At 29.2% G+C, this 16,784-nt stretch overlaps 5 protein-coding genes across 10 annotated transcripts; 4 read left to right on the plus strand and 1 right to left on the minus strand.

The window, feature by feature from the left end:
- Positions 1–489: 489 nt before the first annotated feature.
- gish (casein kinase I gish) lies at positions 490–6,963 on the plus strand. 6 transcript variants are annotated; one of them, XM_075732011.1, is made up of 11 exons: positions 490–1,456; positions 1,539–1,921; positions 2,096–2,531; positions 2,622–3,202; positions 3,280–3,390; positions 3,478–3,626; positions 3,720–3,954; positions 4,058–4,383; positions 4,465–4,524; positions 4,620–4,921; positions 5,035–6,963. In XM_075732011.1, exons 4-11 carry the CDS (start codon positions 3,079–3,081, stop codon positions 5,081–5,083), a joined length of 1,356 nt encoding a protein of 451 aa, XP_075588126.1. In that variant the 5' UTR covers positions 490–1,456; positions 1,539–1,921; positions 2,096–2,531; positions 2,622–3,078; the 3' UTR covers positions 5,084–6,963. The 6 variants fall into 6 exon arrangements, with proteins under 6 accessions (XP_075588126.1, XP_075588132.1, XP_075588128.1 ...); XM_075732017.1 differs by having other exon boundaries at positions 688–1,456; positions 3,481–3,626; XM_075732013.1 differs by having other exon boundaries at positions 690–1,470.
- Positions 6,951–8,658, plus strand: LOC124494245 (uncharacterized). The gene has a single exon (XM_047057409.2). It carries the CDS (start codon positions 7,555–7,557, stop codon positions 8,404–8,406), a length of 852 nt encoding a protein of 283 aa, XP_046913365.2. The 5' UTR covers positions 6,951–7,554; the 3' UTR covers positions 8,407–8,658.
- A 356-nt stretch (positions 8,659–9,014) lies between these two features.
- Dsor1 (mitogen-activated protein kinase kinase 1) lies at positions 9,015–12,263 on the plus strand. The gene is made up of 5 exons (XM_047057407.2): positions 9,015–10,436; positions 10,517–10,646; positions 10,705–10,829; positions 10,892–11,359; positions 11,437–12,263. The coding sequence occupies exons 1-5, from the start codon at positions 9,585–9,587 to the stop codon at positions 11,710–11,712; spliced, it is 1,851 nt and encodes a 616-aa protein (XP_046913363.2). The 5' UTR covers positions 9,015–9,584; the 3' UTR covers positions 11,713–12,263.
- Positions 12,264–12,281: 18 nt separating this feature from the next.
- LOC124494242 (uncharacterized) lies at positions 12,282–14,701 on the minus strand. The gene is made up of 2 exons (XM_047057406.2): positions 14,541–14,701; positions 12,282–14,463 (listed from the first exon to the last, which is right to left on the minus strand). The coding sequence occupies exons 1-2, from the start codon at positions 14,618–14,620 to the stop codon at positions 12,444–12,446; spliced, it is 2,100 nt and encodes a 699-aa protein (XP_046913362.1). The 5' UTR covers positions 14,621–14,701; the 3' UTR covers positions 12,282–12,443.
- A 97-nt stretch (positions 14,702–14,798) lies between these two features.
- Positions 14,799–16,751, plus strand: CSN3 (COP9 signalosome subunit 3). The gene is made up of 5 exons (XM_047057408.2): positions 14,799–15,006; positions 15,086–15,206; positions 15,279–15,508; positions 15,579–16,306; positions 16,381–16,751. The coding sequence occupies exons 1-5, from the start codon at positions 14,958–14,960 to the stop codon at positions 16,603–16,605; spliced, it is 1,353 nt and encodes a 450-aa protein (XP_046913364.2). The 5' UTR covers positions 14,799–14,957; the 3' UTR covers positions 16,606–16,751.
- Positions 16,752–16,784: the final 33 nt, after the last annotated feature.

Consider the following 16,784-nt stretch of genomic DNA (forward strand, 5'->3'; position numbering starts at 1 on the left):
CGACGATAAAGATAAATATATTTTTCTTTTCTTTTGTTGTTGTTGTTGCTCTTTGCACTTTATGTGAACAAAACAATCACATAAAATATCAACAGACATACAAATAACTTGACGTGTTGTGTTGTTTTGGTTATCACAATTGATGACGAAGACGACGACAACGACAACCACTTTTTTTTTAATCGAGTTTCACCTTTATGTCGTTGGCCTTCGATTTATGGCACTTATTCTCTTTTCATCCTCCTCATCCACCTTTTCTCTTTTTTTTCCACATATTATTATCCGGCTTTTATTCGGGTGCTCTTTTCATTTCAATGTGTGTTGGATATAATCTTTTTTTTTAAACAATTTAAATATAAACCACTACCATTATGCATAAGAAATTATGTTTTATATTGTGACTATTCCTTAATTATAATCGGAATTAACCAAAAACGTTACTATAACGTAAAATGAAATGAACCAAAAAAAAAAAAAATCACTCATTTTGATATATATATTGTGTGTGTGTATGCGTGTGAGAAACTAATTCAATTCAATATATAATATATATATATATATATTGAATCCTAAGGCCTCCTCCTCGTTCTTTTTCTTTTCATCAATATTCTCACCCTCAACTCAAATCAACACAACACAATACAATACAATACAATGTTTCACTGTCTGTCTGTCTGTCTGTCTCTGTATATCATCTATCTATCTATCCAAGAAAATAAAAAAAAAAAATTACCAAATCCACATCTGTCTGTCTGTTTTTTTTTTAACATTTAACACACAAAAACTACGAATTATGATGATGATTATTATGATGATGATGATGTCGAGGATGATGATGATGATTCGAGCTCTATGATCTTTGTATGCGTGTGTGTGTGTATGTATAATACGGTTTTTTTTCTGTAAATTTTTTTTTTTTTTGGCGAGGCCGCATATGTATTATTGTGCCCTGTGTGTGTGTGTGTGTGTGTATATACACTGAGGATAATTGAATTGGATAGAAAAAAAAATATCCGCTGATCTTTATAATATCTTCATCATCATCATCATTTTTTTTCTTCAAATCATCTGAAATCTTTTTCAACATTGTTGCTGTAATAGAAAAAGTGAATCTCTTGATTGAAATGAATTTTTTTTTCATTTGTTGTTGCTGTTGAAATATCATCATTGTGTGTCCAAGAAGAAAAAACTAATGATGATGATGATGTTTTGTTAATGTGGTTTTTGGCGATGATGATGATGATGGTCGTCGTCGTCGTCGTCATTATCGAATGATCGATATTTTCAATTTCTTGGAAATTAAATTCTATGGAAACACCATATATAAACCAACTATTTAACGAGAATTCTGAATGAAACAAAAAAAATGCTTGATCCAAATGTTTTATTTGTTCTTATTATTTTTCACCATCAAAGACGAAAAACATTCATCGATTGATTGATTGATTGATTGGTGGTAATATTATTATTGTAATTTGAACTTTGTAAAATTCATGATGAATAATTATGATTTTTTCTCTTGTTTTTTTTTTGTTTAGTGTTTGTCATTCTATTCTATTTCACCAAAAAAAAAGATGACATTAAAATTTTCATCATAAATGAAAAATTCAATTCGAATGATCAACTTGTGTGCCTTTAGTGTATATGTGTATGTGTGTGTGTGTGTACGTGTGTTTTCAGTGCATCTTTTTTTTCTTGATTTTATCATTTGATTTTGATTCTTCCAAAGAAAAATATTCAATTTGAAATCAGAATCTTCAATCGGTTTTTTTTAAGCAATTGTTATCTGTTGAAATTTGTTTGTTTTTTTTTCTCATTGTTATATCCATTGTTTTGTCCACATGTGTGTCTCACATTATTTTTTTTTCCCACACAAGAATAAAATCATATCTCATCAATCGAACTTTTTATAAAATTTTGGGTAAATTTTTTTGTTTTTAATTTCTAAAAATTTTTCTTTTTTTTCATCAATCAAAAATTTTTTTTATTCCATTTTTTCTCTGACATTTACGGCGATGACATTGATCATATCAAATCAAATTAAATCAAACAACAACAACAACAACAAAACCCAATAACTACATGGATGTTTCAGGACATTTTGATACTCAGTTTTTCTTGATTTAATAAATGATGATGATGATGATGATTATCACCAGATCAACCGACAAATGATAATTTAATATATACCTCTCTCTCTCTCTCGCTGTTGTTGTTGTTCTTGTCTGCCCTTTTTAATATTATCCTGTTTTGTTTTTTTTTTTTTTTTTTTTTTTTGATTTTACAAACAATACACACACACTGAATCATAATTCTTGACAAAAACGAACCACACAAAAAAAAAAATAAATCTTCAAAACATTACAAAAATCAACTAAAACAAAACGATTCTACAAAATCAAATCAATTTTGTTCGATCATGAAAATGGCATTTACGAAACAAAAACGTGGTTGATTCTATCTCTCGTTTGCTCACAAGAAAAACGATAAAAACAATATCACTTTTTATCCATTGTTTCTTCATCTGTCTGGTAAGTTTAATTTTCTTTTCTTTTTTTTTTGTCTTGAAACATTTGAAACATTCATGTGGTTTTTCTATTTTTTTTTTTTTGTTTGACCAGTTATTTATATTTCCATCATCATCATCATTGCTGTTATTCAATTTTTGTTTTTTTTTTCTATTGCAACAAAATCATCAGATCGATATTTATATCATCATCATACACACTAATCATCATAAGAAGGAGGGTGTGTGTGTGCGCTTGTGATAGAGATCAATCAACCAGTCATACACACACGCATACACACACACAGACAGTGTGAAAGAAAAGAACTCTTCATTGATGAAATATTTGTTTGATATTTGAATCTATAGATTTTTGTTTTGTTTTTTATTTTCGTGTGTACAATTCAATTGGTGTGTTTTTGTTTCTGTGTGTTTGTGTGTGTGTAAAACACGAATTTTTTTTCATCAAAACGAAATCATTTGTTTGATATATTGGAAGAGAGAGAAAAAAAAATTCAAAACAACCAGATATCCAAATTTTTTTTGTTGTTGTTGATTGTCATCATTGTGCAATGCATTCATCACAGAGTCGTAGTTCGTCTAGTACGAACAGTTCAGATGCTGTAATGATGGTTGGACCAAATTTCAAAGTTGGTAAAGAGATTGGACGTGGAAATTTTGGTGTACTTCGTTTAGGTAAGTTTAGGCAGCTGTACAATGTTTTTCTAATTAATTGGATCTAATTTTTTTTTGTTTGTTTGTTTTGTTCGAAGGTAAAAATCTTTACAATAATGAACATGTAGCCATTAAATTGGAGCCAATGAAATCGAAAGCACCACAATTACATTTGGAATTTCGTTTCTATAAAATTCTTGGCAATGTTGGTATGTTGTTGTTGTTGGATTTTCTTTTTCCATGATGTTTGATGATTTATGGCTCTTTTTTTTGTTTTTTCATTTTCAATGAAATAGAAGGCATACCAAAATTATATTATTTTGGTTCATGTGGAAAATATAATGCATTGGTCATGGAATTACTTGGTCCAAGCCTTGAAGACATGTTTGATCTCTGTGATCGTAAATTCTCAGTGAAAACCGTTATACAAATTGCATTACAAATTGTATGTGTATTTTGTTTTGGATTTTAGTTTTTTTTTGTTTTTGTTGAAAATATTTTTAATGTTTTGTTGTTTTGTTTTTGTTGACATATATAGCTGACCAGGATAGAATATGTTCATTCAAAACATCTAATTTATCGTGATGTAAAACCGGAAAATTTTCTACTTGGCAAGCCAAATTCACGTAAAGCAAATGTACTACATATAATTGATTTTGGTTTAGCCAAAGAATATATTGATCCTGAAACTGGAAAACATATACCATATAGAGAACATAAAAGTTTGACTGGTACAGCACGTTATATGAGTATTAATACTCATCTTGGTAAAGGTAAATGGTCTTTTTTTTCTTTACTGCTCTGTCTGTAACAACAAAAATATTGATGACTGATGATGAATTTTATATTCATTTATTATTTTTTGTATCCATATAGAACAAAGTAGACGTGATGATTTAGAAGCAATTGGCCATATGTTTATGTACTTTTTACGTGGTAGCCTTCCATGGCAAGGTCTAAAAGCGGATACATTAAAAGAACGTTATGCAAAAATTGGTGAAACAAAACAATCGACACCTATTGAAATACTTTGTGAAGGATATCCAGAAGAATTTGCTACCTATCTTCGTTATGTTCGTCGTTTGGATTTTTTTGAAACACCTGATTATGAATATTTACGCAATCTATTTATCAAATTATTTGAACGTGAAGGTCATAAAAATGATGGAATATATGATTGGACTGAAAAACAACAACAACAGGTTATTAATTGTTTTTTTGTTTTTTTTTCTTTAACGTTTAATTGTTTTCTTTTTTTCAATCAAAAAACACTAAAACCATAGATGCAAATGATGGAACCAAGAATCTCGGTCAGAGATCGACATCTTTCATCTCATATGAAGGTAATAATGATGATTATCATTCTATAATTGATTGGTTAATTTGTTTTTTTTTTCGTTTCGTTTGTTTGTTTTAATTATTATTTTTTTTTGTTTAGCAATCAAATGTGAACAAATCGGATCGTAGTAAAAATGCTTGGTCCGAACGGCAACCGGAAAAATCCGGCAATAATGTTAATCGTGATCCTAATGATCGTGTCCGTATACCGATGAGCAATACAAATCCTGGTGGTGTAAAATTATTAGGCTCATCTGGTCTTACATCAACTGAACGCTTGGGCGGTTCCGTTCAAGTTGTTAGCTCAACAAATGGTGATCTCACAAATGATGATCCTGTTACTGGTCATTCAAATACGCCAATCACTGGCCCAATTGAGCTTGATGCCGTATCAGAAACAAAGTAAATAGTCAATGATGATTAATTCTTTTTTATAATTTATTTTTATTTGAACGAGAGAAAAAAAAATCACTAATTAAACCATTTTCCTTTTTGTTTCTGTATATGTTGTTTAGATGTTGTTGTTTTTGCAAAAAGAAAAAGGTCAAATCGTTAAGAAAATGAATTTTGAAATTTAAAAAAAAAAAGAGAAACCAATCTACAATACCCAATCAGAATCGTGAATGAAAAAAAAATCATCATCATCGACACTACAAATTGATAATTCATCACCATCACAATCATCATCAATGTTCATTACAAAATTGATCATCATCATCATCGTCGTCAATCAAACATTCATGGCCAAAATCATTTTCATCAACAAAGAAAAAAATGTCAAATTCAATGAATTTCAACAAAAAAAAACCTGTTTTTTTCAAATTATTTTTTTTTCTCAAATATATTAGTTAATTAATTAATTTATAATTGATAATTGATGATGATTGATTGATCACATAAAGAAGAAGAAGAAGAACCGAAAATCATCACCATCATTCTAAAATCAGATGACAACATTTGGAAGAAAAAAAAACAACTAAACAAAAATACTGCTACTGCTGCTGCTGCTGCATACACAAACTACACTGAATTGTTGTGAATCATCATCATTCATTCATTCATTTCGGCAAATTTTTTTTCCTCTTCACCATAAATTTTACTCACCATGATTCCTGTGTTTTTTTTCTTCTTGTTTTTTTTTATTGATTATTTTGCTTTTACACAACAATCCTATCCATCCATCAGTTGATTGATTCATCAAACAAATTTTGATCCAAATTATTCCTCTGTCATCATCAATGATATCTTGCTTACAACACACCTAAACATAAACACATGGCCTGTAAAAACACTTGCTCTGTATACGACATGTTTGAAACAAAAAAAAAGAGACAGAGAGAGAAATTTCTAAATTTTATTTTTTCTAATCAATCGATAATGTTGGTTATATATTTAAAAAAAAAATTTGATAATTGAATCTTGAATTGATTGATGTGTTTCATCATCATTTTTTTTTACCACATTGATATGATCATCTAATCGAATCAAAAAAAAAAAAACAAGCAATCAATCAATCAATCATTCGATTTTATCGTTTCGGATCATTGTTTTAATCTCTTGCCCCTCAGCCTACCCCACAACAACCATCAACAATCAATCAATTTTCTCATCTGAAAAAAACATAATTATAGTTTTTGTTTAAATTTTCTTCTTTTCTTTTATAAATCAAAAAAATATGTCACACACACACACACCTCAATGATACATTTTGTAAATATATCATCACCACATAGAAATAACAATTTATGGAAATGGAATCGATGATGATTCTCTGATAATCATTACAAATCTTGATTGATTGATTGATTGGATATTCATTGATTCAAATGCCCCAAACTTACATACACACACAAACACATATTCTGTGATTATAATATTCATTCATTGAAAATTTAAATGAATTTACTTCATCATCATCATCATCGTCGTTATTATCGTCACACACACACACACACAATCCAGAGATAGAGTCTTCATCATTGACAACAATCCAGATCAATAATTGATTTTTAAATTTCGAATATTAATCGTCAAACATTATCATCATCATCATCAACATCGTTGTTCATCATCAGTAATGATATGGAATATGGTGGAAATAATAATAATAATAATAATAATAATGAAAAACAAAGCTAAATTTCGATAAATTTTATTTATGTTTTTATTTTCCACAACAAATTCTTCCAATTTTCTTGATTTTTATTCATTCAGTTTTTCAACCATCACAAACTTTCTTTCTTGTTCTTCTTCAAAGCAACAACAACGAAGAAAAAAAATGTAAAATTAAATTATTTCTTCAACAACAATTTGATTGATGATGATTACAATATCTATACAGAAAAAAAAGAAGAAACAAATTATTGAAATTTAATTATTATTATTAATATTTGTATCATAATATTTTCAATATAATAAATTTAAATGAAATTTTACTTTTTTCCGTTAACAACGTTTACTGTGAATTGAATCAATGTTGAATTGGTCCAATTCAATTCAATGTGGTCAATCATTTTTGAGTAATTTTGGCCTAAAATTCCATTTCATTGCCATCAAATACACAACACATAAAAAACAGTCATCATTGACTTTATGTGTGTGTGTGTATGTGCTGATTCATCAATTAGAGCTAAAAGAAAAAATGAAATTCGATTGATCAATGAGTAAGAATGTGAACAAAAATACAGTCATACATACACATATATACAAATATGCAAACAGCAATAGAAATAGAAATAGAAAATCTAAATTCATTGATGATGAGTGGACACATGTCCACTTTTTGTTTTGCTTCTATTTATCGTTGATGACCAAAAAAAAAAAAATTCAATTTGAGTTAAATCAACTTACTGATGAATCGGATATTTTGATTGAAATAAAATCTTTATGAATTGTTGAACATCAATCATCATTTGTAATTTGTCTTGTTTTTTTGTTTGACATCGACACATTCGACATTTGAGATCAAATTCTTCATCTTCATTTGTGTTCAAATTAATTACCAATTACTATTTTTTTTATTGTTGTTTGACACAATGATTCACAATCTTTATAGCGACAAAAGTTCAATCTATTTTGATGATGATTATGAAGAATTCGACAAGATTCACAAGTCACGATCATCTTCATCGTCTTCATCTTCATCAATGACCTTGGCCAATGATAGTGGTAGAAGTAGCAGTTCATCAGCATCATCTACATGTGGTTCATGTTCAAATTCCGATACAGATGATTTAGACATTGTAATTGATCCAATACCCAGCACAGATGTATTGAAACATATTGTTGAACAAATTGAACAATATTTTACCGATGAAAATCTAATTCAAAATGAATTTCTTTGTAAAAATATTCGCCGTAATAAACAAGGTTTTGTTAACATATCATTGATTGCATCGTTACGTCGTATTAAATCGATAACGAAATTTCATCCAGAACCAATACGTCTTATTGCCTATGCATTATATTATATTGGATCAGATAGATTGGAATTGAATGATTTATGGACCAAAATTCGTCGTAAAATACCATTACCACCGATTGATGATCAGAATAAATATAATCGAACTGTTGTCGTGATTGGTGTACCGGCCATCAAAGCTAATGTTGATTTGATTCATCATGATTTTGCCATGTTTGGCCTCATACATTCTGTTCGAATTTTCGATCGTCATACATTCTATCCAAGTCATGATAAATTATTTAAAGATATTGATCAAAAATCATTGTCAAAAATAGCGGAAGATCATTTGATTGCATCTGTTGAATTTAATTCCAAATCTGATGCTGAAAAATGTTTTCGATCACAAAGAATATTATCATTAGAAGATGAAGAATGGTCATCAGTTCGAATATATCTTGCATCTGACGATATCGATCATCATTGATATATTTCGATACTATCGATTATTATTGTTATTTTGGACAACCTCGTGGTGTTTAATTTAATTTGTTGAGTTATTCGTTTTTTTTCACAGTTATTTTTTTTCTACAATCTACAATTATTTGTTATCGGTTATCATTTATTTTTTTTATCATTATATTTCGTATGTCATGTATGATTTTTGTTTTTTGATTTTGTCATTTGAAATGAATCCATTTTTTCAAATATTTTTTTTTGTAAATAAAAATTTTTATTACTAGATGGCGCTGTGTGATATGTTTTTTCTACATTTTATTTACACCTTTATGTGATGTCAATCTTTATTATTGACCTTTATTAACGTCCTTTATGGATGAAACACAAAATCCTGTATATAAACACAGTCACATGCTTAAAATAAAATCATCATTGTGAATCGTAACAAATCGTACCACTTGTATGGATGGCCACATATTTTTTTTACACACAAAAAATATTCAATGTGAATACCACTACTACTACTACTACTACTACTACCACAATATAATGGTGAACTTTACCGAGAAAAAAAAAAAAAAAATTCTGGTTACCCATCACATTATCAACATCATCATCATTAGCAGCTGTAAGTTTGTGTTTGTGTGTGTGTGTGTGTGTGTGTACTCAACGCCACTACCAACAACCACAACAATAACCACATACACAAAGTAAAGACAATGCTCAACAAAAGAAGAATTAATCGAATACTAAAGTGATTTTTTTTTATATTTTTTACTTTCTCTTTTTTTTTCTTGTTTTCATACAAATTCCATGCATATAACAGTTATGTAATAATAAATTATTATAAGAACGACAAAAAATCATCATATATCTTGGACGAATGATGTGTGTTTGTGTGTGTGTGTGTGTGCGAGTGAGAAATAATAAAAAAATCATCTGATTTGATTTGAACCGAAAACGAAAACCGACAAGACAAAAATGAATTTAAAATTCTCATCATTAATTTGAAATTCTTTTTTTTTCTGATCTTAAATTAACTTTGATATCATTTATTTTATCAATTATTATTGTCTATATTTCTCTAATTAATTCATTTACTTAATTTACTGTGTGAATGTGAATTTTTTTTTTGAATTTAATTTTTTTTTTAAATTTTTATAAAATTATTCGCTTTCATCAATCAACAATTTTACAACAGTCAAAATGAGTAGCCTAGCAAATAATAAGAATAAATTGGGCTTAACATTACCATCATCATCGGCAACAATCACGACGGCCAATAATAATTTGCCATCATCGAGTAATAATAATAATGTATCGACAATAAAAAATGATTCGATTCATCATGTAAACAATATTACATCATCATCATCATCAATAAATAATACAGGAATTATTGATAATGATGGTGGTGGTGGTGGTGTTGGTGGCAGTTTTATACCACCACAATTAGCACCAATCTCATTATTAAATTCACAACAACCATCAAGTCATCGACAGCAACAACAATCATCAAATCAAAATCATGTACAGAATCAAAATTTTTTCATTGATGAACAATCAAATGATCATTGTAATAAACAACAACAACAACAACATTGTTTACAGCAACAATCGAAAATGAAAAAATCTACGTTGACCGAAAAAAATAGCGATTCAAATGTTGTTGCTGATCAACAACAACAACATGCAGATGCAAATCTAAATGAATTATTACGAACACTGGAAGGCTTGGAATTAGATGATCAACAACGGATACGGCTAGAAACATTTATATTATCAAAACGTAAAGTCGGTGATTTAGTCAGCGCCGATGATTTTATCGAAATGCATGCATTAGGTTCTGGTAATGGTGGTGTCGTTAGTAAAGTATTACATCGTCCAACACAAACAATAATGGCCAGAAAGATGATTCGATTAGAAGTGAAACCTGTGATACGTAATCAAATACTTAGAGAATTGAAAATATTACATAATTGTAATTCACCACATATCGTTGGTTTTTATGGTGCCTTTTATTCGGATGGTGAAATTAATATCTGTATGGAATATATGGTATATTTGTTTTATTGAATGGTTTTTTTTGAGTTTTTGAAAAATAATTTTGAAATTTTTTCCATTCATATTTTTCATAGGATGGTGGATCATTTGATCTGGTATTGAAAAATGCTGGCCGTATTGATGAACATATTTTGGGTAAAGTGACAACGACTGTTATTAAAGGATTAAATTATCTTCGTGAAAAACATCAAATTATTCATCGAGGTAATTCATGCGAGTTTATTGATTTTGAAAATTTTAAATTTTTTTTTCACCAATATAGATGTAAAACCATCAAATATATTGGTAAATTCACGTGGTGAAATAAAAATTTGTGATTTTGGTGTTAGTGGACAATTAATTGATTCGATGGCCAATTCATTTGTCGGTACACGTTCATACATGTCGGTATGTTATCTTCAATTCTTTAATTCTATTCATGATTGATAAATGATCAATTATTTATTTAGCCCGAACGTTTACAAGGAATACATTATTCCGTGCAATCAGATATATGGAGTCTTGGTTTATCATTAGTTGAAATGGCATTAGGCCGTTATCCAATACCACCACCAAATGAAAAAGTATTGCGTATGATATTTGGTGATCATTATGATCCGAAAATGGATCATCCATCATCATCAACAACAACGATGACATCATCATCACCTTTAATCATTCCAGAATCATCATCATCATCGTCACAACATCAACAACAACAGAATTTTGGCTCAAATCATAGTAACAGCAGTGGAAGTGGCGGTGGTAGTGACTGTTTAGCCGTACAACCATTATCAATATTTGCTCAATTGGATTATATTGTCACGGATCCACCACCAACATTACCATTGAGCATATTTAGTCGTGAATTTAAAGATTTTGTTGATTCTTGTTTAAAAAAGAATCCAAGTGAACGACCTGATCTTAATGGTTTAATGGTAAGTTTGTTTGTGCTTGTGTGTTTTATCAAACGGAAATTGTAAATGTTTGTATTTAAATTTTTTTTTTGAATTAGAATCATCCATATATAAAACGTTCGGAACAAGAAAAAGTGGATATTGCACCTTGGATATGTAAGGTGATGAATCTGAAACCACCACCACAAGATACAGTAACGAATACATCATCGATATCATCATCAAAACATCATGGAAATTTATCATCACCATCGGCCATGATGACGACTACGACAATGAATTTATGCAGCTCTGATAATAATAATAATAATAGCGATGAAAGCAATAGCCGTCAAATTAGACGACAATCACAAACAACAACAACAAGCAGCTAGCTAATTATCAACAAAAATATAAAAAAAAACAATTGCACACACCCACCACCATCAACAACAACTAACATAAAATCCACAAATCATCATCATCATCATCTTTAAAATTGAAAAAGTAAACAAAAAACAATGTGATTCTCTCATCATCTCCCCCCACATTTCAGAAGATTTTAAATCATCAACATCACCTACATCTTGGTTCTGCATGTGTGTTTGCGTTTTGATTAATCGTCACGAAAAAATATCAATCAAAAAAAAAATCACGAAAGACAACAAAAAAAACAAAACTATTCATCATCTCACATTTTCATTTTCATCATTCTCATTGATTTATATTTGTGCGTGTGTTGTTTATGTTTTGTATTCGTTTTTTTTTCTTTGTTTCTTTTATTATTTCTTTCAAATATATTCATCAATTCAATAATTAATTGTGTAATTTGTTTGTGTGCGTTCGTGTTTGTATTTTGAACATTTTATTTTCTTTTTCTCTTCTTTTTTTTGTATATCCACTTCATTCAATTCAATTCAATTAAACTTGTCGTTCTTTTCCGAAATTGTGTAACATCATTGTACAACGAAAACCTTTGCTTTATTGAACGAAAAAAAAGTTTTTGTTTTAATTTAAATTGCAAAAGAAAAAAAAACAAAAATACTGATGATGATAAATTTTTTTTAATGAACGAAAAAAAGTAATTGGAGATCAAAAAAAGAAAGATCACTATACAAAAAAAAGTTCAAGGAATTCGAATCTGTCTTTCGCCGGTACATAAATACATTATAAAAAATTTATAAAGTAAATATGTACCTAATATACTTTTTTGTCGTTGATTTAATTGTAATTGTTGCCGATAACTGCCGGCAATTTGATTGGTAAGATTAAATAAACCAATTGTTTCGATGATCAATGCTTCACGTGCATGTGCTTCATCCGATTTAATACCTTGACAATCATTAAGTGAAATCGGACCCAAGCCACGATCCCATATTGTCCAGATTCGTTGGATTTTTGGTTTTATATCCAATTTTGTAGGTTGTTTACGTTCACGATGAGCATCGATAAAATGTTGATATGGACGATCATTTTTACCTTTACCAACATAAAATATTGCTGATATAAATCGATAAAACAAGCGATAATCATTGATCATTGTACAAAATTGTTCCATTGGATTATCATTCGATTGAGTTTGATCATCAAGTAATAAATTTACTTGTGCTGGTAAATTTTTCGTAATAGAAGGATCTAATAATAAATAAACAAAATATGTTTGATCCGATTTAATTGTGAATTTTTTCTTTCCATTTCGAAGTGTCGAAAATTCTGGACTATCATCATTATTCATCGTCGATATCGAAAATTGTTCTATCAATTGCATTTCGTAACGACGTGCTTCAATGAATGGAAATTTTCGAGAACGAATCAAGTCAAATTCGATATGATAATTAGCCATTTTGGCCTGAATTTCACCGTCTTGTTCCGTTTGTTTTTGTCGTTGAGGCTGTTTTTGCTGATTCTGTTGTGCTTGTTGTTCATTTTCTTTACGTAATGTATGAAATTTTCGTTGATAACAATGACGTGTATGAGAATTTAATGGACCTACAATTTCGAATCCAAAACGATTTAATTCCTGACGTAATTGTGTATCGTTCATTTTCATAATGAATTCATCAATATTGGATCCAGTGGATTCTGTCGATGCAGATGATTCATTCGATATGTCTAACTTCAAAGGACTAGAAACAGATTCGAATCGTTGTTCAACAAGTTCAACATCACTTTCTTTCACTACCGTTATGGTTTCGTAATTATTATTATTGGCACTATTGGATTTTTGACTTTTATTATCATTGATGATCATCAGTGATGATTCTTCACGATGATTTTCATCTTGATTTAGATTATTTTCACTAATATTTGAATCACTATTATTGGTCATAATTTGTTGTGATGAATGATTACGATGATGATAGAATGCTTGATTCAATAGATTTTGAAAACTACGAAATGATAATGATGTTTCAGAATTTGCTTCCGATGTAAATGTTGCATTAGAATTAAAGCGATCAATGATCGATGAATGATTCGGTGTGATTGATAAATTTGTCGAACTTTGTCTACCAATGGATGGAGATCTTTGATAACCACTAATACTTGATATAGCCAATGTTGATGATGATGAATGAGGAGCTAAAGAACAATTAACATCATCATCATAATCATCCTCATCATCGCGTGCAACAGGTCTTGGTACAGCATAATAATAACCATTATCACCATCATTATAATGATGATGATTATCTAGATTTGGATGCGAAAATTCTAATCGTGATTCAATCGATTCATAAATGGAACGTTTAACCAATCGAAACAATTGATCATTTCCAATATTACGGGCATAATCCTGAACATTTTGTCCATTACAATCACAAATTAATAGATCTGCACCATAAAATATTAATGCTTCAAGCATTGGTAGATTTTGCCATTGGATAGCAATATGTGCGGCGGTCATATTGTATTGTCCATCAATCGATGCACGATAATCAACATCGAATTGATCATATTGGTGAATTATATCGATAAATTTATGAAATACATCCGATCGATAATTATCATTATCGATAGCCATTGGATGGTATTCACGTGATGCTATTATATGCAATATATTCATCTGTGTATCTGATTCATCATCCACAATAATGTATTGATTGATATCATTGCCCAATGGTTCAATGATCGATTTAAATTGTGCTCTTTTACAAATTAAACAAACAAAAAATGGAATCATTTTAAAAGTTAAAAGAAGGGGTGCAAAAAAATCTTTACTCACAAGTTAGCTGTCGAAATGGCCTGATTGATCGATTGAACAATCTCCATTATTTGCATTGATTGATCAATATCTGATGACATGATTGATTTATCGATAAATTGGCGGGCTCAAAAATCTTTTCGACACTGCATCATATGAGTAAATTCGAATTCAAATGCCTGCGACAAACAACGGTCCATTCATTTTGACACGTCCTTTATGAATACATTATTCATTGATGTTGATGATGATGATGATTGATTTTTGTTTCTTTCTTTCTGATGAGATAATTCATCGCATGCTTCATTGAATTGACATCAACGAATTTTCTTTTTTTTTTTGTAAAAGAATTTGATTTTTTTTGAAATTCCTCCATCGAATACGGATCTATTACGTTTTGTTAAAGATCGATTGACACCATCGTCATCGTCATCAAACATGTCGACGGATAAATTATTGGCCATAATACGGTCACATTCGTTACAAGGTTTTTTTTATTATTTTCTATAATTTATAAATTTGAATTATTAGAATTTCAACCGTTTTTCTTTCTACATTCTATACAGGTCAATATACACAGATGGCAGATTATATATTTGGTGATATTGTATTTAAAAATTCATTGATTGTCGATGAATTGATACGAAATCTAGATATCCAAGAAAATACTGTTGCTATTCTTTATTTGTAAGTTTTTTTTCTGAACAAAATTTTTTGAATTTATTTCATTCAATTTTTTTTTGTTTCTTTGGATTTAAGGCTTTGTCGACAACAAACAAATCAACAGAATAATCTGAATGGCAGTGGTGGTGGTGTCAATGCAAGTTCATCATCATCAACGACAACGGCAAGTTCATCCAATAAAAATAACAACAATAATACGGCTAATCCAACGAAATCATCGTCATCATCAAGACAATCGATATCACAAATTATTGAATTCATAAATGATTGTAATGAAAATCAGATTAAACAAGCACCGAATCATTGTAAGTTTGATTTTTTTTTTCATTGATAGATGGATTTTTTTTTAATTTTTTCACTTTTTTTCTCAAATAGTTGCATCATTATGTCATTCATTGACTGAATACCTGATGGAAATTGATCAACCATTAAAAGGTTTAGAGCCATTATCAAGATCTATACAAAAAGTACAACAATCACCGACACAATTAACATCGATACATACAGATCTATGTAAATTGGCATTGATTGGAAAATGTTTGAAACCAGCACTGACATTTCTTGATATCGATATCACCGATATAAGTCGTGAAAATGATTGTTATGATGTAAAATATTTTCTTTCCTATTATTATTATGGTGGTATTATATATTCAATCATACAGAATTATGAACGTGCTTTTCTGTTCTTTCAAACGGTATTATCAGTTACCGGTGCTGCGATTTCCCAAATTTCAATCGAAGCATATAAGAAATATATTCTTGTTTCATTATTACAAAATGGACGTGTTATACCTTTGATGGCAAAACAAGTGAATAATTATCTTAATCGTTCAGTAAAACCATTTTGTGGCCCTTATAATATGCTTATAACTGAATATACAAATGGATCCATTGAATCATTGAACGATTTATTAGATACTTATCGTAAAGATTTTCAAGATGATCAAAATATTGGCCTCGTCAAACAAGTGATTAGTTCATTGGTCAAAGTGAAGATGCAAAAATTGACCAAAACATTTATGACACTATCGTTGAAAGATATGGCCCAACGTGTTCATCTACCGAATGTTGAAGAAGCTGAAAAGAAAATTCTTCATATGGTATGTGTTGTTGATTGATTGATTATTTTTTAAAATTCTAAAATTTTTTTTTGTCATCCATTCCTTCATTCAAGATTGAAAATGGTGAAATATTTGCACAGATCAATCAAAAAGATGGTATGGTAGAATTTCATGATAATCCAGAAAAATATGATTCATTACAAATGTATAAAATGATTGAAGAACAGATTAACAAATGTATGTGTTTGAATGAAAAATTGAAAACATTAGATCAGGATATAGCTATCAATCCAAAATATATACAAAAAATGCGTAATAATGATGGTGATTTGGTTTGATGAAATAATAATGTTGTTGCTGTTTTATGGATGCACATTCGTTCGAAACAAAAAGATTTAATTAATCAAATGATGATGATGATGATGAACTTTTTTTTTCTAAATAAAATTTTGAAAATTGAATAAATAAATCCAAAAACGTCCTATTTGAATGGTTTCATTTTTTTTGATACGTACAG

This window comes from Dermatophagoides farinae, chromosome 6 (genome assembly GCF_024713945.1).
Source record: "Dermatophagoides farinae isolate YC_2012a chromosome 6, ASM2471394v1, whole genome shotgun sequence".
Taxonomy (NCBI): domain Eukaryota; kingdom Metazoa; phylum Arthropoda; class Arachnida; order Sarcoptiformes; family Pyroglyphidae; genus Dermatophagoides; species Dermatophagoides farinae.

Bases quoted from the DNA above. Each gene is read 5' to 3' on its own strand.
- gish (XM_075732011.1), top strand. From the start codon at position 3,079: ATGCATTCATCACAGAGTCGTAGTTCGTCTAGTACGAACAGTTCAGAT. The intron at 3,203-3,279 runs GTAAGTTTAGGC...TTTTGTTCGAAG, and splicing joins TTTTGGTGTACTTCGTTTAG to GTAAAAATCTTTACAATAAT. The intron at 4,525-4,619 runs GTAATAATGATG...TTTTTTGTTTAG, and splicing joins ATCTTTCATCTCATATGAAG to CAATCAAATGTGAACAAATC.
- LOC124494245 (XM_047057409.2), top strand. From the start codon at position 7,555: ATGATTCACAATCTTTATAGCGACAAAAGTTCAATCTATTTTGATGAT.
- Dsor1 (XM_047057407.2), top strand. From the start codon at position 9,585: ATGAGTAGCCTAGCAAATAATAAGAATAAATTGGGCTTAACATTACCA. The intron at 10,437-10,516 runs GTATATTTGTTT...TATTTTTCATAG, and splicing joins ATATCTGTATGGAATATATG to GATGGTGGATCATTTGATCT. The intron at 11,360-11,436 runs GTAAGTTTGTTT...TTTTTGAATTAG, and splicing joins CTGATCTTAATGGTTTAATG to AATCATCCATATATAAAACG.
- LOC124494242 (XM_047057406.2), bottom strand. From the start codon at position 14,620: ATGTCATCAGATATTGATCAATCAATGCAAATAATGGAGATTGTTCAA. The intron at 14,464-14,540 runs GTGAGTAAAGAT...AATTTGTAAAAG, and splicing joins GCCATTTCGACAGCTAACTT to AGCACAATTTAAATCGATCA.
- CSN3 (XM_047057408.2), top strand. From the start codon at position 14,958: ATGTCGACGGATAAATTATTGGCCATAATACGGTCACATTCGTTACAA. The intron at 15,007-15,085 runs GTTTTTTTTATT...CATTCTATACAG, and splicing joins ACGGTCACATTCGTTACAAG to GTCAATATACACAGATGGCA. The intron at 16,307-16,380 runs GTATGTGTTGTT...CCTTCATTCAAG, and splicing joins AAAAGAAAATTCTTCATATG to ATTGAAAATGGTGAAATATT.